Genomic DNA, 26,214 nt, shown 5'->3' on the forward strand with positions numbered 1-26,214 from the left:
TCTCATACAGGTCATTTTATGTGAATCATTGGAACAATGATAACTGGTTTGCAATGAAAACGGCTAAATACAATTTCTAGCTATAGCTTGGAAGATACAAGGACCCCCCCCCCCCCCCCCCCCTCCCAAATTTCAAACAGGATCATCAAACAGCTATGAAAAGGCATATGCATAAATTATGATTGTATAAAAGGGTAACATCTGTTAGCTGGGAAGCAATACCCCGTGTTCCCTTGGCTTCGTGCCCATTGTATCATTTCATTCCCACACCCTTCGAAACATGAATTCATTTAAAAAGTTGTATTATTTTCAATTTACAAATATAAAAAACTATGACCTTTGTTGGCAAAAAAATTCTGTCGATCTTTATTTATATATAAAGGTATTGGTTTTGGTTCTGGACTGGAAGTGGTTTGTATCTATTCCAAAAAGTTTAAACCATTTTGTTCTCTTGGAGTTTTGTTTAAAGTAAATCAACTTGCTTCACGAAACCAACACATTCAATAAACATGAAAACATCATTAAACTTTAAAGAGTGCCCCATTTCCACTGCAGAAAATTGGCATTTTGCAATACTCTAGTGTGTACTTATTGTGGTCTTAAGTTCATATTATGGTTTTATTTGTTCATTTTCAGTCCGACCTCCTGTCATATGACATCCTGTTTTCTTAAAAATTATTTGAAAGCTTAAATTTTTCACAATTTGACCTTCAAATAACAGCCCATTCCAATTAAGACTGAATTTGATCTTGTGAGATGGGGTCCTAAGTTCTCAAATTTTAGTCTGTGCTCCAGACCCCTTACTTGAAAGTTAGGGGTCAGGGAGACAGGCTACAAAATTCCAGCATGTTGGGTCATTACCGGTGATTGCTGCAGTTGAAAAAAAGAGTTTGTAACAAGTTTTCGCTTAATGTAACCTAATTGTATAATCTCTTTTACGTTCTTATGAAAAATGAAATTGTAATGTTTGTCGTTAAGAAAACAAAAACAATAAGCATGTTTTCAGATATACTTCAAGATATACTTTCAGATATACTTCGCAGATTCATATTATAGAAGCCTTTTTTAATTTGACGTATCGTATATAATGCAATTCAAATAGCTACCGAACCTCCATAATAAACAACGAATGAAATAAAGAATGAATGAACTAACTGATTTATTAAATTATTAGATAATTAATTGATTAATCAATTAGTGAATTAATGCATAGCAAGGAATTAACATTCAATGTCTGAATTCTGGATATAATTTGTAATAAGTTTGAAATTATCTTCAAAATTGAACTTTCAAGTGCCTAAGAAAATTAGTCATCTAGTTCTCATTCCTTTATTTTGTTGCAGGGATGTCCATTGTACTATAAATTCTGGCACGTATGAAGTGCGTTCTTTATAATATACAGTTAAATCTATTCTCTGGAAGAGTTCTCTTTTTTGCACAGCAGAAAGTGGGCCTTCAATAGTCCAAAATCTTTCTAGGGTAATTCGAGGATTTAAACAGAGATCCTTGATTTGCCTCGTAGAAGATATGGTCTTTTTGGATTCAAATTCGACCTTTATCTTATATCAGGAAAATTTATTCTTGAAAAACTCGGTAAAAGCTGTGATGCTACGTTAAAACTGGAAAACGACAATATTTTAAGAAAAGTCTGTTCAATTGACTTATTTTTGTGCTCCCTATTAAATTTATAAGCCGTAATTAGCTACAAATGGGATTCCCCTAAACCTTAAGCGGACTTGAGTTTTTGTTTCAAGGGAATTTCCCTACTTTTGACCTTATCACCCTATCTTTTTATCTATCAAACCGCTTTTAGTGTTATCAATTATTCCATGGCTCAGATCTGAAACAGAAACCAGGACACGTGCGACAGGGGGGCTAAGAAGCCATGGCTTTCACTTTTTTGCTGAATGAAATATTGAATTGGATCACCTTTTCATATCCATAAACAGAGTTGCAAAAACTTTTCGACTTTCCTCCGAACCAAATTTTTGATCCCAACCTCCCTCAATTCAACCCAAACAGAAAACAGCCGGGCAATGTTCTGCACTAGACAAGAATTCAATTTGGTATCCAGTGTACCAGAGCCACAAGTTTTTCAGCGCGTAAATAGAAATCCTAGCGGAGAAGCGGAAGAGCATCTAGCCGTGAAGAAGGTAGCCTGTGTACCCGAAACGCAAGACACTGGGGATTACGTATTGTAGACCGCTGCGGTGGAAATAAGTATTTCTGTGGCTAGTTTCGAACTATATTTATGATACTAAGGCTAGAGTTACACTATACCGGATAGCTATCGGAGCGGAGCAGAGCGGAGTAACTTTTACTCCGGAGTGATATTTAGGGTAGCAGTTACACTACGACGCTCCGCTCGCTCACAAGCCTGTATTCCTTTGCATTTCTGGTACACAAAATCCACCAGATTAAATTTTTTGATGATATTTTCGAATCTATGTGCTGTTATAAATTCGTTTTCAATAGCTATGCATACAATGACGAAAACAACCATGAAACTGAGAGATAAATGGTGGGTTTCGTAGGACGGACAGCGAGATTGTGTTGCTATCTGATGTGTTAAAGTATGTTTTTCGCCCAAGGGCCACTTCATTAAAATTCGGGAAAAGATGAAATCCAAATACGAAAATGCTTTCACGATTTCGATTTGGCATCATCCGACAGAAACAAAATCTCAGAAAGCGCCATTGTTCACTATCGATCGAATTGCTTCAAGCAGAAAACAATAAGAAAATCTTTTGTTTCAAAGTGGAGCATATCGGATTCGTGCGGTTACACTACAACGCTCCGCTACGGAGTAACTCCGGAGTGATTTTCGTATCACCTCCAGAGCGGAGTGAATTTCACTCCGCTAATCAGAGCGTTGTGTATCGGATTGGTGTGGCGTAGTGTAACTCAACCCCTATCCGATATGAAAGTTACTTCGCTCCGATAGCAATCCGGTATAGGGTAACTGGCACCTAATTAATGGGGACTCTGGCACCCACGAAATGTGCTTTATTCCTTCTTCTCAGATAGACTCTCATTTGCTTTTCCACTCCTACCTTCTATTTCCGCTCTCGAACTTATGTGGCTCTGGTACCCAGGGTATCAATTTGGGATCTTCCAGTGTCATTTTCCAGATTTAACACCGCATCATAGCTTTTACCACATTTTTCAAGACAATATTTTCCTGACATCCCACTCCAGTCAAGCCTGATTTTCAGCTTTGTTTAATCATCATTATGCAGTTGAACTTTTATCAACTATCGAAAATGACAAAAGAAGAAACATTAATACTGTTTTTTCAACAAAACCTTCCTCATTTCCTGGCCAAAACGTTCCTCTAAAGCAGGTTTGCAGGTTTCTAAGCATTTTCATCTCTGCCATCCAAACTTACATATCATAGCAAATAAGGGGCGTGGTGGGAATTTTTATGAGCTGGGAAAATCAGGTTTTTAGAGGCACACCATTTTGATGCTGATTGTGTCTTGTTTTCATCACTTATAATATTTTGGAAATTGATGTTTTCCTTCTAACAAATCTGATGTTGATACTGAGAACAGCTTAAAGGGAAGAACAGTCCAAGGGGCCCACATAGAAAGGTTTTATGGGGCCTACCGGGAAATTTCCCGTGCCCCGGTGGGCCACAACGCCCCCGTAGCATAGCAAATCCACAAGAAAAAAATGCGTGAGAAAAACATTTTCCACAAAGGGGACTAGGAGAGGTCAGAGGGAAATGTCTTTACACTTTTACTAGCCTGTGCCATCATTTAGTAACAAATCCTTCATATGGTTACAGTCAGTGGCGGCGCCAAGGAGTGGTATGGTGGGGGGGGGGGGGGTAATTACCCCCCTCCACTTTTGTCGAAACATGGTCTACATACTTTGTCTAAAAACGGATTAAAAAGCACTAGGTAGGGGTAGATCATATTTCCTAAGGAAATTTGACCTAATACAAAGCACTGAAACGAGGCCAATAGGGCGTGGTCTCATGGGCAACACCCATTACCCTTCAACTCTGCAGTAGCTGGAGCTGCCACTGGATACAGTCTTTTGGGAATTTTATTTAATGTTGGTTGCCATGACTGAATCAGGCCTGAATCGACACAAGGCTCGTTAATAGCTCCTATCTTCTTTCATTTTGTTACCAGTAATATACTTTATTTCATAATCTCTTGCAACGCAAAAGCTTCTGTGTGATAGAGGAAGAAGTTTAATATGACACATTGACGTACCAAAACAATAGAAATCAATCGTCACAAATGCTAATTTAATCTTACGTTGATCCAGAATATCAAAATTTAATTCATGAATTTGATCTCCAGAATAAAAACATATCTAAAAGCGATTATGCGAGAAGATAGTGGATGAAAAACCTTATCATGTGTTTACAACAAGCTACTTTTGGATTGTAAAAAAAAATTGACAATGCGCTCTTGTTGGAAAGGCCTTGAGGGCCTGGAATGGCCGACATTGTTGACTGGGCAATCACCCTTCTTAAAATCAAGATGCGCATGCTCTGATGCCACCTGGAATGTGGGTGGCTCGCTCAACAGAAGATCCAGCTTTGATTTCAAGGCCTCGCAACCTCTTGCAAATGTGAGTAAATGCCAATTTAATAAAATCTAGAATTTCTTTTAAAGAAGATAGGATTATGTAATTTATGAAACTGATTGTTTTATCGGACTGGCTCACGAATTTACTACATTACATACAAAGCTGATTTATAAGATTGTCCGAGTTTGTCTAAGCTTTCATTCTTTTTTACCAACCATGGAGACTACAATAATCAATGTGCAATAATTGATGACAGGCTTAAAAAAGCTAGTCTAGATTATAAAAAAATCAGGAAAATTTGTTTTTAAAAAGAATGCAGCAAATTACCAGCTTGTGTTAAAAAAGACGCCATTAAATGCCTTCTGGTAAAATTTTCTTCATTCAATTTGCTTTATTAATTAAAGAATGATCCAAATTTCAAGAATAACCATTGACTTAATCTTGCTCGTAATATGAAATATTGCAAGTTCTTGAATTGAAAACAAGCCAATTTTCTTGTCCTGTTTAAGATCGAACCTAACTTTTGTCCGTCGGCAGTTAAGAACATGGCCTACCATAGACTTCTGCTCGTTTATTAGCAAGATCAAATGGTGTGATTCTAAAGGCAAATCTTCGAGAAAGGACATAATGTCAGCCAAAATTCGCAGATTTGTTCAGTGCATTCTCGTTCATCCGAACCTAAACAAGGTTTTAGGTGTGATGTTTCATATCCGAGAATATTTTCATTTGATGGACACTGATTTCAGCTCAACTCCACTTCAATTTGAGCCCTAACATGAATCAAGGAAGTTATGAAAGCATCCAAATGGGTTTATCTTCTTGCAATGTCTATTAGAGAATTTACCTGCAATATCAATGAACGTGTGTCAGTTATTATCTTAGCAGCATATACAAAATGATGTGAGGATTAAGTTTTTATGTTCAGTTTCATATGTTTTGCCATGGAAATACTGAAATTAAAATGATATTATTTTACTTTTTTCATGCCTTGATTATGACTTCTTCCTGTCCAAAATCTTTTCCTCGATTATCCGAAGTTTGAGCATACCCAAATCGCACTTTTTACATTTCATTCCAAACTGTTCGGAAAAAAGAGGGTGCACAATATTACTTACTGCTTTTCTCAAATAGCTCCACTACCACATGTCCTAATTCCCACTTCCAAAAAACTGTTTTAACAGTTTAGGTAAACAATTACGTGGAAAGATCCAATTTCTAGAGAAAGTAAAACAACAGTGATCGAATAGAAACTTCTTTTCACAAAAAAGTAATTATACTTGTAACAAGTTTAATTCCAGTAAAAAAGCAATCTTCTATACAGAAATTCCCTTATTAAATGTCCTTGCTCTTTTCAGCCCTCTTCTTCTTCAAGCCCAGCAAAAGTGAAAACAACTTAGTTGAATAAACGCTTTCTTTATAAGACGATTTAAGGATTGACCGGGGCTTTAGTGTTGTGTGACGGTTAAGGTCAAGTGCTTGTTGGAAATTTCAGGTAAGCACGTGTACCTTATAGGTAAAATGAGGCATCGTGCCAGGTATTACATGAATCTGATCATACCACCTGTAAAATGTACCTTTAAATAGAGTTATATTCTAATGAAATAGAAGGAAAACCAAGAAATGTTAAAAAGGGTCACATAACACATTCGTCGTACCATTAGAAGAATCAAGGAAAGATCTTTGAAAGTATCAACCGGCGTTGTAACTTTGTCTCTGTATCAGGGCATTTTTTAAGAGTTTTCCACTGGTGGGGCATTTGAGAAAAGGGCATATAGATAAAGGCAGAATTTACAGAGAAACAGGCTTTCACAAATATTCTAGGGGAATCGCCTATAGAAGCAGCAGTTCCAGGGAAAAATGAATTGAGATTTGAAACCTGTTTAATGAAGATTTCATCCACCAATATCTCAAATAAAGTAAAAAGTAAAAAAGTCACCGAATCATAAGGGCACTTAAGTGGTGGGGCAAACATGTTCCACTGGTGGGGCAATGAAAGGGGCTGGTGGGGAATTTCCCCACCAATTTATATGTTAAAAAATGCCCTGCTCTGTATTCTGGCCCGACACACCTGTACAGGTGGGCAAGGATGGACTCCACAATCCTAGGCGAATAAACCTCACAACGAATAAACCTCACCACAAATAGACCTCACAACAAATGGTGGCCACTGGGGTCCTGGCCAGTTGCGCCTAATCGAAAGAAAACGAAAAAAAGGAAGAAATAAAGAAGAAGAAGAAATGACCAAAATATAAGCAACAAGCAAAGAAGAGAGCATACGAAAATACAAACAAACAAAATATAAAAAAGAAGAAGAAAAAAAGATCACCAGAAGCAACCACAGAAGAAGAAGAGGCAGAAGAAGAAGAATCAGAAAAAAAACCTTTTACGCGTCTCTTCCCGCCGAAATAAGGGACAATTATGAACACATGCAGGCAAGTTTAAGGGACAGGTTTGGCGCGGAACCGCTAAAGTTCTTGGAGCGGCAGGAATTAAGTGCGTGATTGCAAAGGACAGATGAAACACTGGAAAGTTTTACAAATGACATACAAGCGACGTGCAACCGCTTGAAGTTTTCCCCTGACGATAGGCTACAAATCTTCGTCCAAAACCTACTGCCTCACTTAAAAGAGTACGTCATCCTTGGAAACCCTAAGACAGTCGAAGATACAGAGCGCTTGGCCCGTTTAAAGGCTAGTATCTCCCCAACCCCAGCATCGGCACAAGCGCCACCCACAGATGAAAAGACACTCAAATTGATTAAAGGATTACTTGAACTAAAAACAACCCCTAGGGTAGCAGCGACCGGACTTGAGTCTCCTAACCAGGGCCCCACTAATTGGGATTTTGATTCATCAAGAGAAGCTGGGGAGAAGCTCACGTTACAAGTTCAAAATGTGTCCAAGGTTGGGCCTAAAAGAGCAGAAGAGAATCCAAACAGGGGTAATTTTCATCGCTCCTGCTCCAATAAAACAGTAGATGGTCGGCCCATCTGTGGTCATTGTAACCGAGTAGGACATTACACCCGTTCTTGTTATATACATTATAATCATTCACATTCTGGGGTACCCTCGGGTCAGAGTAGGCAGGCCAGCACAGCACGAGGAGGTAGTGGCAGATCCCAGGCCCCACACGCTCCGAATAGAAATGGGGACCGTAGGGTTTACCATGTAAACGACATTAGGGAATCCTTCCCAAGCCATCTAAGACTGATTCCTCGTCTACGTTGGCTACTTTCATTGCCTTGATTACTCCGATTTTTGGTTAAGTCATTGAATCCTTATTCCGGAAGGCTCACATAAAATTATTCGCGTACGTTCATTGAGTGAAAAGTTAATGCCACACAGATCTTATATTATTTATTAGGTAGGACTAATATAAATTGCTCAGTTCAAGTCATATAACGTTTAAGTACTATGTGTAATTTCGAATGTTGAGAAATCCAAAGTATTTCGCATCGTATTTTACCCTGAACATACTTTAAATTGTCCGATGAGGACATCGGGGCTGGCAAAGTGGCAATGTTGTAAGACTGTTAAGGTCATGTGCTTGTAGGTAATTTTAGGTAAGCACGTATGCCTTAAAGGTAACACAGGCAGTGTGCCAGGTATTAAATCAATCTGATCATACCACCTGCAAAATGTGCCTTTGAATAGAGTTAGAATCTAATGAAATAGAAGGGAAGGTAGGTGTCAGTGTAGAAGTCGAAGGACACATGTGGCGGCCTTTGAGCATGCCGTGTCCTGGGCACTGCAGTGTAGATTTCTACAAAAAAATAAAAAGAACCAAAGAAACAACAAGAACTGTCATCTCTCTTATGTTGTCTTCCATCAACAACCGTATGGTTGTTGAGAATCCACGACCAGAACACATCAGAGCACCAGGATCCAATCAATGGCTTTAACAAATCAACTTCAGCCAAATACTTCTCTAGATAAAGTAGTCACTTATAACATTAGATAAAGAATGAATTATTCGTTACCTTACACGAAGGTAGAACAGCACTTTGGGTCAAGATATGGTAGCATTTTCATTTATTTCTTGATGTTTCAATGTGAAAAAACCAATTGAAATAGCATCTTTCTGATAAAAAACGACAAAAAGCGATAAAGTGTATCGAAGCGTTAGTTGTCTAAACAATTTATCAACCCCTCCTCTTTTAACACTTCCCCCTATTTAATACATCAGCTTTAGAAAGCAAAAACTTTATTATCGTTAAATTCAGAATTACTGTATCCTTTATGATATGAGGTCAGGTAATGATAAATCATAGAAATGTTTATGTTTTTGCTTTTTAAATATCTTGATTTAACCATATGATTTAACGATTCTCTTTTTCAATAGATAAATCGGTGAATTTGCAAAGAAGGAATTGTACGAAATCGTTCACCGTGCATAAAAAGTTATGCATTGTAACAAAGGGCAAAAATGAATGATAACTTATTGCAATAGCACAGCACGTACTGTAAGGTTTAAGCACTTTAAGAACGAAACCTTGATCAGCAAGGATAGACATGAACAAGGCTGTTACGAAAGTTTTGTGAACCAAGGTTACGTTCAGAGTAAATCTGGTTCGCGGATCTGAAATAACGTCCAGGGAAATTTGCTCTTGAAAGGAAGTAAGAAGATTTCCTTTATGCCTTCTATTTGAAAATAACAAAAGAAAACAAACAACAACTTCAAATGGATTAATAAATTGGTATTGCAGCTTGGTAGAAAATCAAGCAATACCCTTCACTAAAGAGAGCAGCAAGCAAATAATGACTTACCTAGAACAATTGGGAACGTTTTTTGCAAACTCTGTTATTTACATCTTCGGCTTTTTGGTAGATTTTGTAACTAGTCTTGCTTGCTGCTTTTTCGGTTTTTAGACCAATTATCAATCTAATCTTTAGTCAGGAGGCCGTAAGCTGTGTCAGATTTTTATTTGGTCTCGCTGCCCCCATTCCGGCACTACGTTTAATAAGCATTTTCCTGTGTGTTTTTTCGTGCAGATTACGAATCCTCTTGTTGTCAACTGTAAAAACCTGCAATTCTCTTGAAATTCAGCTTCAAACTTCACCATTCCCGCGCTTAAGGTGTATAACGTGGAATGCCGAAAGCCGACATTGCTTAATTATTCTCGGCCCTATATCACAGTCCGGGTAATACCTAAGTACCAATTGCTTTAAAATAAACATGGCGGTCGGCTAAACAAATGGGTCGTTGTTTGATACATTCTTGATATTATTGCCTTCCAGTAGCGACACCAATTGTTTTAGCTTCAAATTTTCTTCATTTTATGATTATATGTACTTATTGCGGCCTCTTCCTAAATGAACAGCCTTCAGTTAGCCTTGCTCTACCACCTGTTGGTTGGCAGAGTACAGTTGAACAACTGACACACAATACAACTGTTTGGGCATGGCTGAATACTGTTGTGATTTTGAAGCATCATGGACATTTGACATCCATGAAGTATGAGTTTGGTGACTGAACCAGCCTTTTTAGCTTAAACATTCCTGGACATTCGTGCTTTCCAGTAGCGACACCAAGGGGTAGTATGGACGGTTATCCCCCCCTCCCCTCTTGCAAAACATTGTCCAGATATTCTCCTAAAATTGATGAAAAATGCACTGGGTAGGGGCAGGTCATATTTTTCAAGATTTGTCTATGAAAATGCACCTGGCATAAAAATCAATTAAAATGAGACAGTAAAGGCCTAGTCTCTTGGGTCACGCCCATTACCCTCCCACTCTGCTACAGCTGGCGCTACCACTGTTTTATTTTTAACGCGTTTACAAAGCTTAAATAGCTGAAATGTTTTTCATAAAATTATTGATTTCAACCTGATGTAAGAAAGTAAAGTACAAAAATTATAAAGGGATGACGTCATTAACTATTCAAAACCTGTATACGAGAACAGGGCCGCGGAGAGAATTAATGGGCCCCAGGTCAGGACAAAATTTAAATTATGAAGCATGCCTAAGGCAGACGCTTCTAGGAGGTATGGGGAATGCTCCCAGAAATTTTTGAAAATTATGGTTGCTTAAACTGCTAGGGTGGCTATTTTGGTTGCTAAAATTGTCATGGTGGCTAAACTGCGCCGGTGGCAATGGTGTAGATAGAGGGTGCCAGAGGGAGCAAAAATACTACTATAGAGCTGAACTGCTATTTTGTCGGAAAACCTCTGCTCTTTTCAAAAATTTAACATGGTTCTATGTTTATCTAAATGCTATGTTTTGATGGAAAAAATTTGAATCTAAATAAACATAAGAATATTCAATATATCAAATGATCTTTTTTTCAGTTCTGATGTCGTTATGTTATGTTGAAATTTATGAGAAAGCTTTACCTGATACCATACCTGATAACTGATATCTGATACCTGATAATTTGAGCTTAACTGATGTCTTAGCACCATAATGCATGAAAAGGAAATTTTCTTAGAAATTCTTAAAGGCTAGAAAATGAAAAACGTTCCATTCATTAACTAAATTGGACCACAACCGACACACTGTTGCAAATAGATGCGAACGCCATAGTGTAAATCTGTATGACATACATATTGCCCTGTATATTACCCTGCAATCACATTTCGTAACATTTTTTTTTCCTATCAACTTAAAACAACTACAACTCTAATATTTACATTCAACTGTGCCCCTCATAGCGGGAAAAGACCCAAGGTCATCGTGTTCCCACTACGAGGGACACTTACAATAAACAATCCCTTACAAAGAATATATACAACAAACTAAAAGGGAGGGGGGGTAACTGCTGTTTGGGGTTTCACCTAAAGCGTTGAGTAGTCTTAATGTATGATATAGTGGCATCCATGATCATCCTATTGCTAATTATATTCAATCGTGAACTGCCATATAAAAGGAGATCGCACAAGGCTGTTGTATCCATATCATTAATGTCAAGGGCAGGGATTTCTGAAAGCTGACCAAAGAGATCTGTACGCATCAAATCAAACTGTGGGCAGTGCAGGAGATAGTGTTCATTGTCCTCTTTTCCAGTTCCACAACTACAAATCGGGTTTAGGCAGTCAAAGTTATGCCGGAATCTATGTTCGTTTAATATACTAAAATTCAATCGAAGTTTTGTTAAAGATCTAACACCGTCAATGTCATGAATGTTATATGTAGAGTTTCCTAATGGTCGTATGATTACAAGAAGTTTACGTTTGAATTCAGCAATGCTTACAGAATGTTTTATATCATCACAAAGAAGATTCCATTCCAAAAGAGTATTTTGGAAATACGTATTCGAAAAACGGACAGTTCGCCCAAAATTTTGGTAGTAAGCGCGTGTTGCTCTGAGTTTGTAGGTAAGTTCGCGTTCATCTGGAATTTCCGCAAACAAGTAATGAGGGGATTGTGAATTTTTCACGTTGAAAAAATGACACAAACGTCGATACCATCTTCTCTGATACAAGTTTTCCCAACCTAATTCCTCGTAGAGTCTTTGTCTACTCGTACCTCTCCATGCTCCAGTGACTGCAAGGGCAGCTGAATATTGAATATGCTCCAGTCTTTGTGTGAAAGCAGATTGCATTTCAGGATCATATCTATGATATATGATGTCTCCATAATCTAGGTGGGGCCTCACATAGAGCTTATATATCTGATCGAGCACATTCCTAGAAACATATTTGGAAAGGTATTTTATCATACCGATACCCCTTCTTGCTTTTAAACTAGCTTCTCGAATATGGCTTTCAAAATTTAATTTAGAGTCAAGAGTTAGTCCCAGGTGTTTGTGCTCAGATTTTGTATTTATCTCGTTGGATCCCAAAGACAGGGGAGGATGGAAGGGAGGATGGAAATTTTGTAACATTCAGAAGCTTTTGAACTTCTTTAGCCCTAGCCAACAAAGATGAGAGATTCTTAACAAAAATTTCTTCACGACTTCATGGACCTTTGTTATTATTGTCTCATATATTATGTTTTGTTAATGTTGATGGGGAGGCTGGATTATTACTTAGAAATTTTGTTCAATTGAGTTATTATTTATGGGCCCACTGACCCCCCACCCCCCTCTCCTCAACACTGTACGAGAATAACCTGTACAGTATGAACAAGCTTACTTGCATTTGCCAACTGTAAGCTCGTTCATGCTGCTAACTACGGTGTTAACTACAAAAACAGATGGTTTTGACCATAATACATGATGATATTGTGATGACGTCATCAACCGTTAAAAGGCAACTTCTCAGACACGAAGCGTTTGACAACGCTCTAAGTTGCACGTTTGTATACTAACTTAAAGTGATCTAGCTGGTGAGGGCAGTTTCTGTGTCAAAAACTATAACATAGCATAACATAACATGGGGTCTGGAGCACTGGCTTTTTTATCTAATTTGGCAAAGAGTTCTAAAGTTTGACACCATCAAATGTAAGAAAGTTTCTTTTGAAGCTAGTAGATAGACTTGGAGGAGAGAAACCAGATTATCTTGTGTTATGCCCTTGTAGCGTATTTGCTCTAAAGAATTAATTTTGGAGAGACATCATCATTTTCCAGATTAACTTGCAACATAAATTTTGCTGTTTCTAGTTTGTGACGATTATCAAAATTTAGGAAGTTGAAGTGTTTGAAGATTGGACCAGGGTGTGCACTGTTTTTTGCAAAGCCTACAACTTTTGGCAGTGCCCCAATCTGTACCCAATTGTCGAAAAATGGGGATCCGTGCAATTTTTGTGTCAAAATTCCTAAGAGGGCAAGGAATTTTCGCCCTAGATTCCTAAGAGGGCAACGAGGAAAAAGCGCCAAGAAAAAGGGCGAAACAAAAATAAAACGAGGAAAAATGCTCAATTTGCAAGGGCAAGGAAGGCCACTACCCCCGCTGCCCCCACTGCCCCCACTGCCCCCGCTGCCCTCCTGGCGCAGGCCGGCACATGCGTCCTTGTTTTGAAGTCTTATCCGAAAATTAATGTTCCCAATGAAAAAATCCAGGAAACATCAATTCTCGGTATGCATAAATTCCATATTGTTTACTTTCGTGTTTACTTTAAGATGCATTTTTTAGAGTGATATTATATTCGAGGTGCTGAACCCTAAAAAGGTTTTAAAGCCAAAATATTCCAGGAAACATAAATTCCCAGCAAGTTTTGTTATCAAAATCATAAAAATCATTTAATGTTTGCCTCCGTCCGAAGCCCTGTCTACTACCGAAAAATCGATACTTTTAATTGAAAATTTTTCGAGAAATATAAATAGCTAGAAGCTAAATTTCTTGCAGCCATTGATTGCGGCCAGACGGGGTTTAAACCGCACTTTCCTCGCCATTTTCATCAGAGTCGTCAAATTCTTCGACTTCCATTAAAACGCAAAACGAGAAAAAAAATGCAAATCAATTCCTATTTTGAAATTTAATGTGTTGTTTTCAATCAAATTTCTCATAAATTATGGTTTATTAGTTTTTCCTTTGACTACGATCGATTTAGATTTGAACCTTTAAATTTTGGTTGGGAATATATACGGGTTACAGTTATGGTAAATTTATACAATGTTTCCATAGGGCGATTACAATAGACACAGGAATCTTTCTCGAACTTGTTCAAGTTATTCCACCTCGTAGGCAACGGCGCCGTGGCTTAGCGGTTAAAGCGCCTGTCTAGTAAACAGGAGATCCCCGGTTCAAATCCGGGCGGTGCCTATCTTTTTCCAACATAGTTAAAACTTTTTTCCTCAGCTGATACCATTTTAACGATTGTCATTAAAATTGGTGTTAGTGTTTCTGAAGAGTCAGGTCATTTTGATTTTTAACTAAGCTTTTTGGATATATTGCAAGTGAAAAAAGCAATTACATAAGCCCAAAAATGGACGTATTATAGGAAATATTAATAACCATTAGAAGATGAAGGAGGGGACCATTCGCCAGTCCAAAGAAAAATAAACGACAGGATGGAAAATAATCAGGCTTGGATAAAAGTGGTAAATTGTTAGAGCAAGAGGAACAGGATTTAGAGGCATATAAACAATGTTAGTGCCATGGCAAAATTTTTGAAAAAGAGAATTAAAATCAAAAGAGGGAAAACCGAAAAAAACGAATCAGGATAAATTTAAGATTTATAGCAGGGAGAGAAGGTGAGCAAAATAACATGAATTTTTGACTGATTTGCACAGCCTTAATATAAGTTGATGACATCAGTGATGCGAGGAGCAGATATGCGAAAAAATACCTGTAATATCACTGATTTATTAATTGGAATGCTGGTCAAAAAAAGACTGGGACCATATGGGACAAATACCTGCTAGAGTCAACTCAGTGGCAAACTAAAAGAAAATGAACTATGGTCCAAATAAAATGAAAAGTAGAGTAAAATATCAGAAAATAAGCCTTTATGATCAGCTGAAATACTCAGATAATTAACGGACTTCAAAGCAAGTAGCATTCGATAAATTGAAGGAAAGAAAGAAAATGCTAGTACGAAAAGGCGAGGCAAATCACAGAAAAACGAAATAAGATTAACAAACTCAGTGTGAAGGAACACAATGTAAAGTGGGTGATATTGCATTGCAAGAGAGCAGAAGCATAGCGAGGGGGTGGCTCTTTCAGAAAGGATGTTTTCTGGCGTTCCAAAGGGTATGGATCTACATTTTTCTCTTCCTCAACTAGCCTTTGCCAATTTCAATCTTACTCAATCTTACAATCTTACACTATTGCAAGAGAAGTGAGATGACAATGTTTTAGATGGGAGAGGTGAAATAACAATACGTGGACAGGGGTAAATCAGGGATTTTGGCAGTAAAGACGTTTCAGAGTTGATCAAGTTGGATTGTCATCGGAAAGGATAAAAGGAAAAAATGATAAAGGAAAAAGGATAATAAAGGAAAGGATAGAACATTCACAGGATGTTTGTGGCAATAAAAAGTACAGAAAATTAATATATAAAAAGCGGTGAAGGTTTTTTTGATAAAATTTTGAAAGCTTTTTGCAGATTTTAAGCTACAAAGCTGAGAAACTGATGCAGCAAGTTATTTTGAATCATTTCTTACATCCACCACCATTTCTTAAAGTCTCTAAAGATCTGACTGAACCAGCTATAAGAGAAATCACGCGACACTTGGGAGCTGACAAATGTAATTAAATTCCAAAATGTGTATAAAATTCCAATTTAATAACGATTATCTAGGCCTAATTATTCTAGAAAACACGTACTAAAACATTGAAGAGCTAAATAAAACTGAAGATACATACTACAGGGGCTTTTCCAGGTAAATGCGATGTTATTGAGTTTCAAATTCATAAATTCTCGTTCAACAGATTCATTTACAGTTGTTCACGATTCCACGAGATTATTACCCTGATAAATATCATTCCTTTTTTGAAAATGAATTGGGATCTGATTGCGAATCGCGTCAACATATTCAGCATCTAAAATGAAAAATAAAACAATTTTTGCATTAATGTGAAGGATTGAAAACGGAAAATGTATTTCCATAAACAGTATTGTACTTCATTTACTTTTCTCTTCTTTGTAATTTCTTTATTTTTCTCTTCTTTTTTAATTTATTCATTCATTCATTCATTCACTCATTCATTCATTCATCCATTCATTCATTCATTCATTCATTCATTCATTCATTCATTCATTCATTCATTCATTCATTCGTTCATTCATTCATTCGTTCATTCGCTCATTCGTTCATTCATTCATTCATTCATTCATTCATTCATTCATTCATTCGTTCATTCATTCATTCGTTCATTCGTTCATTCGTCCATTCGTTCATTCATTCATTCATTCATTCATTCATTCATTCATTCATTCGTTCATTCGTTCATTCGTTCATTCGTTCATTCATTCATTAATTCGTTCGTTCGTTCGTTCGTTCGTTCGTTCGTTCGTTCATTCATTCATTCATTCATTCATTCATTCATTCATTCATTCATTCATTCATTCATTCATTCATTCATTTATTCATTTATTCATTTATTCATTTATTCATTTATTCATTTATTCATTTATTCATTTATTCATTTATTCGTGTTTTCTTTCCTTTCTTATTCATGTTTTTCTCTTTTGATAGTGCGCAGTGTTAGCTTACATACTGCTGAACAATAAAACTATTCATCTTTTACGATGCGAAATCAACATTAAACTTTCTTCCTAATTCTCCCCCTTTCCCTTGTTAGGTCTTAGCTAAAGGCACTTAAGCCTTTCCATAAAACTACCAACTAAAAAAATGCATCCACACTTAAACAGGATGGCTATGAATTGCCAATTAATATTTTCAGCTCAGTGCCATAATCACACAACTGTTGATAGCAATGTACAAAACTTTCCATACCAATTTCTGCATAGACAATACCCTCTTTCTCAGCCGTTGAGGCTATAACCTTTCCCCTGAAAAAAAAGTTACAGCGTCAGTTACAAACATCTTAATATCTAATTCATTTTCTTTTTCAGAGGCAGGGACTCAGACACAAAGGCAACTAGACTCTTTAGCTTGTGGTCACACTTATGACACAAGCACACTCAAAAATTAATTGTAAAAAGGAAGCATCTAAACAGAAAACCAAACAACATTTATGCAGAATCTCGCAAATAATATCATTCGTTGTAAAAGGCCTTGATTAACTGTTTCCATAACTACACAGTTGATAATTTCTGTTTTACCGGGTCGTTATTCTTTTTAGATATTGCTCCAGACTCACAATAGGGGATTCTACGAGTTGCTCAACCAGAATCGTTCTTCAGGATGATGGTGCTATCTAGAGCCCAGTCGGCTGTTCATTCTTGTTCCAACTATTGAGTCATAACTTTACGAAATTACTTGAAAATATTTTTAAAAAAAAGATTCTGCTGCGTTTTGATTTCATCCTTACACTCAATATGCGAAATTGCTATATGCTGATGGCTCAAGTTCAGTACTACAGATACAGGATAAGAAAGACAACGATTTATTGTTTAGGCTCCAATTCTAATTCCAATAGAGGACTGTATATCTTCTCAACTCTCATTCAATTCAAATCTAATTTCTATCGCATATTTTAATGTGTACATAAAGTGACTAAAACAACAAGAACTATTGAGGAGTACGTCATACCATGCAATTTCTTACAGCCAACATTTTTCCAGGTCTCTGGTACAATGTCCAAGAATTTTCAGTCCATTAACGAGGCTGTCTAGTCCATTAACGAGGCTGCCTATTATATTGGGTGTATACATTTGAGAGGACCACGAGTGATATGCCCCAAACCTTATGAAAGAGGTTTAAATTTCAATGTTACTTACCAGGGATCAACGACTGTGCTGTGTCCCCAAGTAACGTATGTGGCATTTTCGTCTCTAGCAGGGCCGCAACCAGCAACATAGAGCTGCAAAAAATAACAGCAGTGTTGCAAGGTAACTAAACACAGTGGGGAGACAACATTCTCGGTATACTCCATAGATCGCCATGTGTTTCAAAGACAGATCCGTATATCAAGGAACCAGCTTTATAACATTTTAATTTGGCGACAACAGACGAACAGTTCTGAATGCAAGAAGTGTGATCACCAGGCAACTGTTCGTATCAAAATCGAATAATGAAACAATTGCCTGACTATAGCATTAAGCGTGAAACTCGGAGTATAATCATAGAACCGTCCTGTTCTATACACAAAAAGTGTGTACAGATCTGCCTATACGGCAATGAGCACTTTATGACAGGCCGGTAAACATTAAGCTTCATTCGACGCTATCTAAAGTTGCTAAAGCTTATCGAAACCTAAATCCGCCAGTTTATGCACAAACAGCTGGAAATGCAACGAAATCGAAGCAAATTTGAAATCATTCCACAATAAAACTATACAAAATCAAAGAGTCATACCTGATTATCCAAAGCCCTGAAAAGAACATTTTTAGCCATAAAAAAATAGCAATGGATTGGCTGAATTTCATAAATGTAGGCTGGGATTGACATTTTTGCAGGACATATCGGAAAAAATATGAATCATGATACACACGACTTATTATAACGACAAATTTAAATCTTAAATGTACTATATAAAATTTTTTACTCGTTAAAAATGAAAGTGAACTAAGCCTTCGAAAAATATTTTAAAAATAGTTGCAAAGTCACAGCCCAATCAAACACAAAAACGTTTTGATAAAACCACTAAAATTTTATTCATCAAAATATCATTGATAATGAAAGAGAAGCGTGCTAAAAGTGGATGGCTAAATCTCCAACAGCTTGAAAACAATTATCATTTGGGCACATGATTTTGCGGCAATGTTACAAGAAGCTTGGTACAAACATACCTGGCAGTTAAAAGAGAGAGCCAATGTGCAGGTCCGGTGATCATGTTGAAAGCACCAGGGTATATCAACAGATTGCAACCTAGGGTTGATTTATTTAAAATGATTTATAAAGAAAGGATGTAGTCACAATTTGAAACTTTTGACATTGATCACTGCAAGACATACCACCAACATCAACCAAGAAACAAGACTTTTCTAAAAAAAAGCAACACAAAAATCAACTCTAATAGCTCAATTTTTCATAGTAAATAAATGAGAAACAAAATAAATAGACAGATCTTTTTCTCGGCAATACAGCTTGAAATTTGAGCTATCTATCTTTAGCATTTTCTATTATAATCCAGTCAGAATTAATTCAGGCTGCCATTTCATTAAGTTTGGTTGGAAAAATCCTTCGTTTTATATTCAATAACCGTGAATTATTTCAATCATACTTCCAAAGAAACATTCTTCAAAACAGCACTCTAATACAAACTTTGATGTTTCTGACTGCGCTAAACGTATTTGAAATGACTCTCATTTCAAAACACAACTGGCAAGTTTTGCAAATCCTAAAGGGTCCAGCAAGAATAGCACAAGAAGATTGCTAACAATGGCCTAATTCAAGCAAAAAATATTTAAGTAACCTGCAGAACCAGAGACTGTAGATTAGCATGTCGATAAAAATATTCAAAAAAATTAGCGTTTCATGATTATTGAACTTCGAAGGCAGCTGGAAAAATGCAAAGGCTACATATCATGTACAAGTTACCTTGCTTGTCATACAAATGGGCAAGCTCTGGAAATCTCAGATCATAGCATATACCAAGGCCAACCTTTAAGGGTCCTAAAAGACACAAAAACAAAACGAATCCGATTCCTGTTGAGATTTACTAGACAAGTGCAGGCTATTCAAAAGTTTCATATAAATGTGCCACAGTACTTTTTGATAGAAAGGAAAATAGAAAATAAATAGCTTGTAAAAATAGAAATGGGATCTTTACCAGCTTGGAATGTGAACAGATTATTCCCGGGTGAAAGAACTGAGGATTCGGTGAAAACTAGTTTTCCAGGTACATTTACATCAGAGAGATGTATCTAAAAACAAGCAATAAGTTGAATAAAAATGAAGCAAGAGAAAGAAACAAGAAAGTAATGCCTTGCATTTAATAACAAATTATTAGGTATGAATGCTAGAATTACAGAAATAGCTTCCTACTTCATACAACACAGCGTTTAACAAATTTGAATACATCAAAAATTATTTTTAAAGTATCTAAATATCAATTTGAAGAAAAATTACAATGGCTGTTGATTCATGAAGTCAATTGGCGACGAGGATTTTAAATCAAGAAATATCTCTATCCTGAAGCATGGCAAGTAAAAATGTTAAATGAACTCCTTGAGCTGCAGCAAGAGCAATTTCGACAACAACATGAGCAAAACCTCCAACAACAATCGTTATATCGGCAAGAGCTGCATGCAATGATGAAAGTCATTGAAAGATTTAGACAGCAACCAGCAACCAGTAGTGACTCAGCAACCAACATCATCACGGAAATCCCGAAATTTCAGCAGCACATCAGAGTTATGGACTGACTACTGGAAACGTTTTCAGACATTTTTGGTGCAAACTCCGTCCAAGAATCAAACAAAGCACTGATTTTGATCAATGGGTGGTCGCATTTCCAAGAAGCGACAAAGGCAAACACGACATAAGTCTACAACTGTTAGAACCATAAAACCAGACAACTTAAGTGCTTCCAACAAAGACTGCCGACAAGAGCGTAAGTCAAATTTCGGATGGAAATTCGAGCTCATCTCAACAGCCAGGAAATCATTATAGAGATTGACACTGGAACACCGGACAACTTTATCTCTAAATCTACATGGAAACACCTAGAACAAAAAAAGCTGTTTCCCAACAATATGCGCTACGAATCTGCAACAAGAGATGCTCTTCAACTTATACCTTAATACACCTGTTAACAACTCAGTGCACAGTCTACCTTTCAACAACCTTATCGGGCTATGCTCGATTAGAAAACTTGGACTCTCACTGGACGCTATTCTTAGGGATCTTACTACCGACATCCATCATGGTATTGTCATTTGAACCAGCTAAGGCCCAGATATAGAAGATTAACAGGCTCACATTTGCTTAAAAAATCATGCATATTGAGTCAGAGCAGCAAAAAAGGTGCTTAATAGCAGTTAGTACAGCCTAAAAAAGTAGTGTGAGGATAAAAAAAGATTATATTCAATATGTATCATTACCTTACTGTATGTACCAATTAGTGTGCCATCAGGTCCAAATACTGTTGTTGTATTGTAGATCTTTTCACCACGTGTTTCAGGTATTGAGCCGCCAATGATATAAACTTTTAAGTCTTTTGCAATTTTTGATAAAGTATTGGATGTCTCCCCAGGAATTGGCTCGGCATAGTCAGCAAAATATTGAGTACCATATGGGCAATTGAAGCATTCCTTCAATCAGATTGCATGACATCATAGTACTTTTAATAATATAGCTGTCAGCTTAATTATCAGGTGCATAATCCAAGTATAAAATCTTCTACAATTATAAATAAGTAGTGGCCAACATTGTACGCTGAAACAAATTTGGCAAATATAGCAAACTATGAGCCAACCCAGATTGTTCCCAGAGAATGGAAGCAACCAGCCACAATTTAATTATGTTTGCTGGAGGGAACTGTTGATAATGTTAGTATAGAAAGTAAAAATTCTAAAACGAAACAGAGCAGACATTTGCTTTGGATTTTGGCATTTGCATATATAATTTGCAATTGCATTTTTTGATTGCTTGATCATTGATCACTTTGATCATTGATCATTTTGATCGTTGATCACTTTGATTGATCATATGTCATGTGAAGACTATCTTTTGATATTTGAGAGTAATTAGAGCAGGCATTGTAGAATTGTAGGAATATTTTCACCCATCAGTGTCTGTAGAGCTTATACTGCTAACTGTTAAAAAAACATTCAGAAAACACCAATAATTTTGAAATGATTTTCTTTTACATTGTGTATTTGATGAATATAGACCCCTCCTGCTTTATGGAGTATGCAGTAGCATTGCAGACCTGGCATGGGAAAGCATGAGGTCATAAAAAATATATCAATTTATAAAAGAATATTCAACAATCGCTCTACCAGCAGGGCGTGGTTAGCAGGGATGTGGGGGTGTCACATCCCCAACATTCAGAGAATTACATTGGTAGAATTACATTTATAACGAAATTATTTTATGCCAAATGTAACAAAAGAAATTCTGTCGGTAAAAAATGGATTTGTATCTCTTACATCCCCTCCCCCTGCAAGAAAGGTCACTGCAAGTGGGTAAAAAAACATTTCACTATCTATTAGTGCTTTTTTACCCACTTGACAAGTATCCAACATGTACCAATAACACTTGGACTTTGAATGTTGCTCCATATTGCAAAACCTAGAACGGCTGACTGAAATAGGCATTTTGTCACCTGGAAAAACAAAGCAGCTGTAAAATCAGCAGCTACATAAATAAAATCACAACTCACCGGTAAAGAAATTAGTTTTGCACCATTATCTGCAGCTTGTTTAATCAACAAGAGGGCAGTCTTAAGATCCTCTACTTTGTTTCCAGTCACCTTCAACTGCACAAGAGCAAGAAGCATGTCTGCCAAAAGGAAGTTTCATTCAAATCAAAGAGATTTCATGATGATAATTTGTACTGTATTATCTAGATACAGCAGTAATCAAAAGACAGCAGTTTCCTGAATCAGGGCCTCAGACGAAGAAGGGGGCCAGAGGGCCATGGCCCTCCCACTTTTTTGCAAAACAATAGAGCCTTTTTGAAATCTTTTGTCATGTTTTGTTATGGGTGTTAATTTAAATTTTCCCTTGCCCCCCCCCCCCCCCCACTTTCCAACCTTGCTGACTGTCGGAAACCATGGTGACTTGCTGAACATACATAATTTGTGAAAGCAGTCAAATCAAGAGGCAGTACCAGCTGCTGAGAAGCAAAGAGGACTAAAGGTCTAGGAGTGAGGCTCCTTGTAAAGATTAACAGGAAATGCTCTTTCTTTAAAATCTCTCATTTCCGTCAAACAATACCAGCATGTTGTCTACAAAGTTTGGTTAAAGTGAAATTGCAACATTGTAAACCGGAAGATATTGACCACCCTGTTAATCATTCTGAATACTTGGCTACTCCTGCCATGTGGAAATACCATGAAAATTGATTATCTACCACAGGTAGAGAGGGGAATGGGGTACTTGTTCCTGTGTTCCCGTTGAAAAATAAAAAAATGTTCCCTTGCTCGCTTAAACTAGTAATGATGTTTCAATGTTCCCAATGGAAAGTTGTTTCCATGTTCTTGTATTTTGTGCCATGTTCCCTTATTCCCAAAAACCCCCGAGAGACCCTAAAAATTGGTTTTTAAGGGACATTTATATATTTGGTAAACAAAACCCCTGGAAATAGAAAGCATTATGACCTAACAGGGGTCCAGTCAGGGTCAAAGAAGGCAAAGCTTAAGTGTAATAAATTACCCTAAAAAGGTAGTCTTTTTGACAATAACCCTCAAATTGTAACATAAGAAACAAAATCATGCTCTTAGTAGTAGTAGGTCCTACTTTGACAAATTTCTTCACCATTGACTGTTGTTGTTTCAGGAAAGATAGGTCTTGTTAACTTTCTATAATAAAAGATAAGATTATGTTAAGTGGTAGTGTTATTATCGAAACTGGGCCATTTGGTAGCCATTTGGAAAGAACCTCAAATCGACTGGACCCCCCTGTCAGGCCTTAATGGGAGAAGCAGCCCCTGGGTAGAAACCTTATAACCTTATATCAAACCAGGGGTGGATCTAGAGCAAACTTGAAGGAGGGGCAGTTGGTAGTGGGGGCACTGAAAAATTTTCAAAAATTGATGGCGAGATTACACTGTATACAACAATTTCAGATCCATTTTAGGAATAAACAACATAACTTTGAGGTAATCCTTGAAGCAAATTAACCTATCAGTCTCAGAAACTTTTTCACCTGATTCTCATTCTTCAAAGGAGGCGCAAAATTTCCAAACAGGGGTACTAGACTTGCTTCAACTCGTCAAGGGAGGGGCAACTGCCCCTAGTTGCCCCCCTCTTAAATCCACCACTGTATCAAACATTTAAAAACTTCCCTAAAGCCCTTTCCCTGTGCCAGGTTGATGTCATTGATTTTGTATCTTGCTATCTATGTATCTTTCTAAAAAATGGACTTCAGAATTGAAATCTTTATCTTTACATTAGTTTATGCAGAAAAATCATGTTGCTTGGACCGTTCAGTCGCGAGTTACTTTGTTTAGAATATTTGCATTTTTCTTTAGATTTGACCAGAATTTGCTGATGCAGTGAAAAAATTTCACTTCAGAAACAAATTCCATTGAAATGTATAGGAAAAGCTAAATCTTAAAAATGGGTTAATTCGCTGCCTGACGGGCCAAACAACCTGAAATTTTCAACACAGACTAACTTCAACATGAAGATTCCAATTCTATGATCCAATTTTGCCAAATGTGAAGATAAAAATTTCCCGGATCAGAGAATAGACGATTGTGGGCCCGGTGCCAGGGGGAAGTGCGGCCCTGCCTCATAAGTAGAGGGGGCAGGAATGCAGTGGCAGAGGGCCCAGGGGGTACATCCGCCTTGTTAATATATCTCGGATCATTACTGAGCACCCTGATTATCTATCGCTGCTATGTAAATGTAATGATGGAGACACCACAAGGATTAATTATGCAGGAGGTTCACAAATTCATACACTACAACTCATACATGCTTTTCTCTTACCTCTTTTCCTGTATTAGAGTTCTTTATCGAATGGAATTGATGCGGACCTGGAAAATGACTCGTACGCGATGTTCGTAAGACGAAACCTTTAGCCTTTAGTCCCTTGTTTCGAAACAATACCGTGTCGCAGGGTCATGGGTCATGCGCATTAATAACAGTATTCGCTCAGTTATTGTTGTCTGTGGCCACGATTTCTAAGGCTTCAAGTGATAATCCGCATGTACCTAACCCCGAAACGGGTTATTTTCCAGGATGATGATCCTTACACAGGTTTTTAATATGACTACATTAAGTGTAGAGTTTTTAATTTTTTCGTCATAGAGTTTTCAATTTCAAAAATTTACAAAAAATGCAAAGAAATGCATTGGATAATTCCCCTTTTTTTTCTATTACCGTAAATGATATGGTATGGCATTAAAAACATGATGCAAAGATACATTTCAGTCACCGATGCATATTATTTCTGGTTTTTGTTTTCCAAGACAATTTTCTTATGGTTCGGATTCATGGCCTTCATGTCAAATTTTAGGACATCGTTCTGATCATCCATTTCTTCATCATACTTTCGGATTCTTAAATATCGCTGTCAACTATAAATAGTTGGATACTTTCATTGGCAATCAAACCAAAACAAATTCAGTCCTCCATGAGGAATTTGCGATATGCGTATTTTCTTTATCGAGGACGTTCCATATCTCTCAAGAAAGAAAGAATAGGCCCTTGAAACTGTCTTTCTGGTTGCTTCTTATTTCGTGGAGGTGTGCAAGGACTATGGTGCAGCCAAAGTTTTGCGTAGCCAGTTTCCCACATTTTTTGGCTATATCTTGGTATCATACAAAAAATGTTTGCCTGAAATTCTCGAAAATGTGTTTTTGTCCAAAAGTTTTCGATTTTAATGTAGCTTCAGTGGTTCCAGTTGACAGCGCTAAAAATAGTTTTTTTAGCATCCAGCCCAAGCTGTACTTGTAACGAAGACAACAAACTTTTTTGTATCATCATATTTGCTTGTGATAGTGATAAGCCAATACAAAATTTATTATATTTTGACTGAACGTCATAAAACGTCAAAGAGGCTGCTGTATTACTCTACAACAAGTTCTTCTTATTAAAGAAATCATTATTAGTTGATTGATTATCAATTTTAATGTTACATTTGTGGCAAAAGAACATTTATTGTAAACAGCTTTGAGAAGAAAATCAAAACAATTAGATACAGCTCACATCCCTGTAAACAGAATGTCTGTAATATCCAACTCGCTTTCATAATTTCTTCTGAGAGATCATTCCTGGTGACATTATTGTGCTTCTACTCATGATTATTAACCATAAGAAACCATTCAGAATTAGAGGAAAAAAAGGTGAAGGGATGAATGAATAAGCCACTCGGCAGTCCAGAAAAAAATACGGCAGAAGATTGGCAAAAATCGGACTTAGGTGAAAGTGGCAAATTATCAGAGTCCGATGAGCATATCTTAGAGACATACCTACATACAGTATAAGCGCCATGGCAAAATGTTTGAAAAACAGACTTAAATTCAAAGGCGAGAAAAGCGAAAAAAAGAGAGGGCGGGCAAAATACCATTGGTATTAGACTGATTTACACAGCCTTAATATGT

General features: G+C 37.0%; 1 protein-coding gene and 1 non-coding gene across 4 annotated transcripts; one reads left to right on the forward strand and one right to left on the reverse strand.

Moving 5' to 3' along the window:
- Positions 1-14,115: 14,115 nt before the first annotated feature.
- Positions 14,116-14,188, forward strand: Trnat-agu (transfer RNA threonine (anticodon AGU)). The gene has a single exon. It is a non-coding gene; the product is annotated as a tRNA-Thr (tRNA).
- A 1,411-nt stretch (positions 14,189-15,599) lies between these two features.
- LOC135684523 (omega-amidase NIT2) lies at positions 15,600-24,980 on the reverse strand. 3 transcript variants are annotated; one of them, XM_089114980.1, is made up of 11 exons: positions 24,599-24,980; positions 22,325-22,443; positions 21,042-21,251; positions 19,769-19,862; positions 19,537-19,611; positions 18,786-18,864; positions 18,352-18,367; positions 17,775-17,857; positions 16,828-16,883; positions 15,786-15,910; positions 15,600-15,744 (listed from the first exon to the last, which is right to left on the reverse strand). In XM_089114980.1, exons 2-10 carry the CDS (start codon positions 22,439-22,441, stop codon positions 15,816-15,818), a joined length of 825 nt encoding a protein of 274 aa, XP_088971106.1. In that variant the 5' UTR covers positions 22,442-22,443; positions 24,599-24,980; the 3' UTR covers positions 15,600-15,744; positions 15,786-15,815. The 3 variants fall into 3 exon arrangements, with proteins under 3 accessions (XP_088971106.1, XP_088971105.1, XP_065056181.2); XM_089114979.1 differs by adding an exon at positions 23,403-23,464 and having other exon boundaries at positions 15,600-15,910; XM_065200109.2 differs by having other exon boundaries at positions 15,600-15,910; positions 24,599-24,970.
- Between the last annotated feature and the right edge of the window lie 1,234 nt (positions 24,981-26,214).

Source organism: Rhopilema esculentum, chromosome 21 (genome assembly GCF_057945365.1).
Source record: "Rhopilema esculentum isolate cy_ngs chromosome 21, ASM5794536v1, whole genome shotgun sequence".
Taxonomy (NCBI): domain Eukaryota; kingdom Metazoa; phylum Cnidaria; class Scyphozoa; order Rhizostomeae; family Rhizostomatidae; genus Rhopilema; species Rhopilema esculentum.

Coding starts and splice junctions, on each gene's coding strand:
- LOC135684523 (XM_089114980.1), bottom strand. CDS start 22,441: ATGCTTCTTGCTCTTGTGCAGTTGAAGGTGACTGGAAACAAAGTAGAG. Junction 19,863..21,041: donor TAATTGGTACATACAGTAAG/GTAATGATACAT, acceptor GCTTGTTTTTAG/ATACATCTCTCTGATGTAAA. Junction 19,612..19,768: donor TCTGTTCACATTCCAAGCTG/GTAAAGATCCCA, acceptor TGTGTCTTTTAG/GACCCTTAAAGGTTGGCCTT.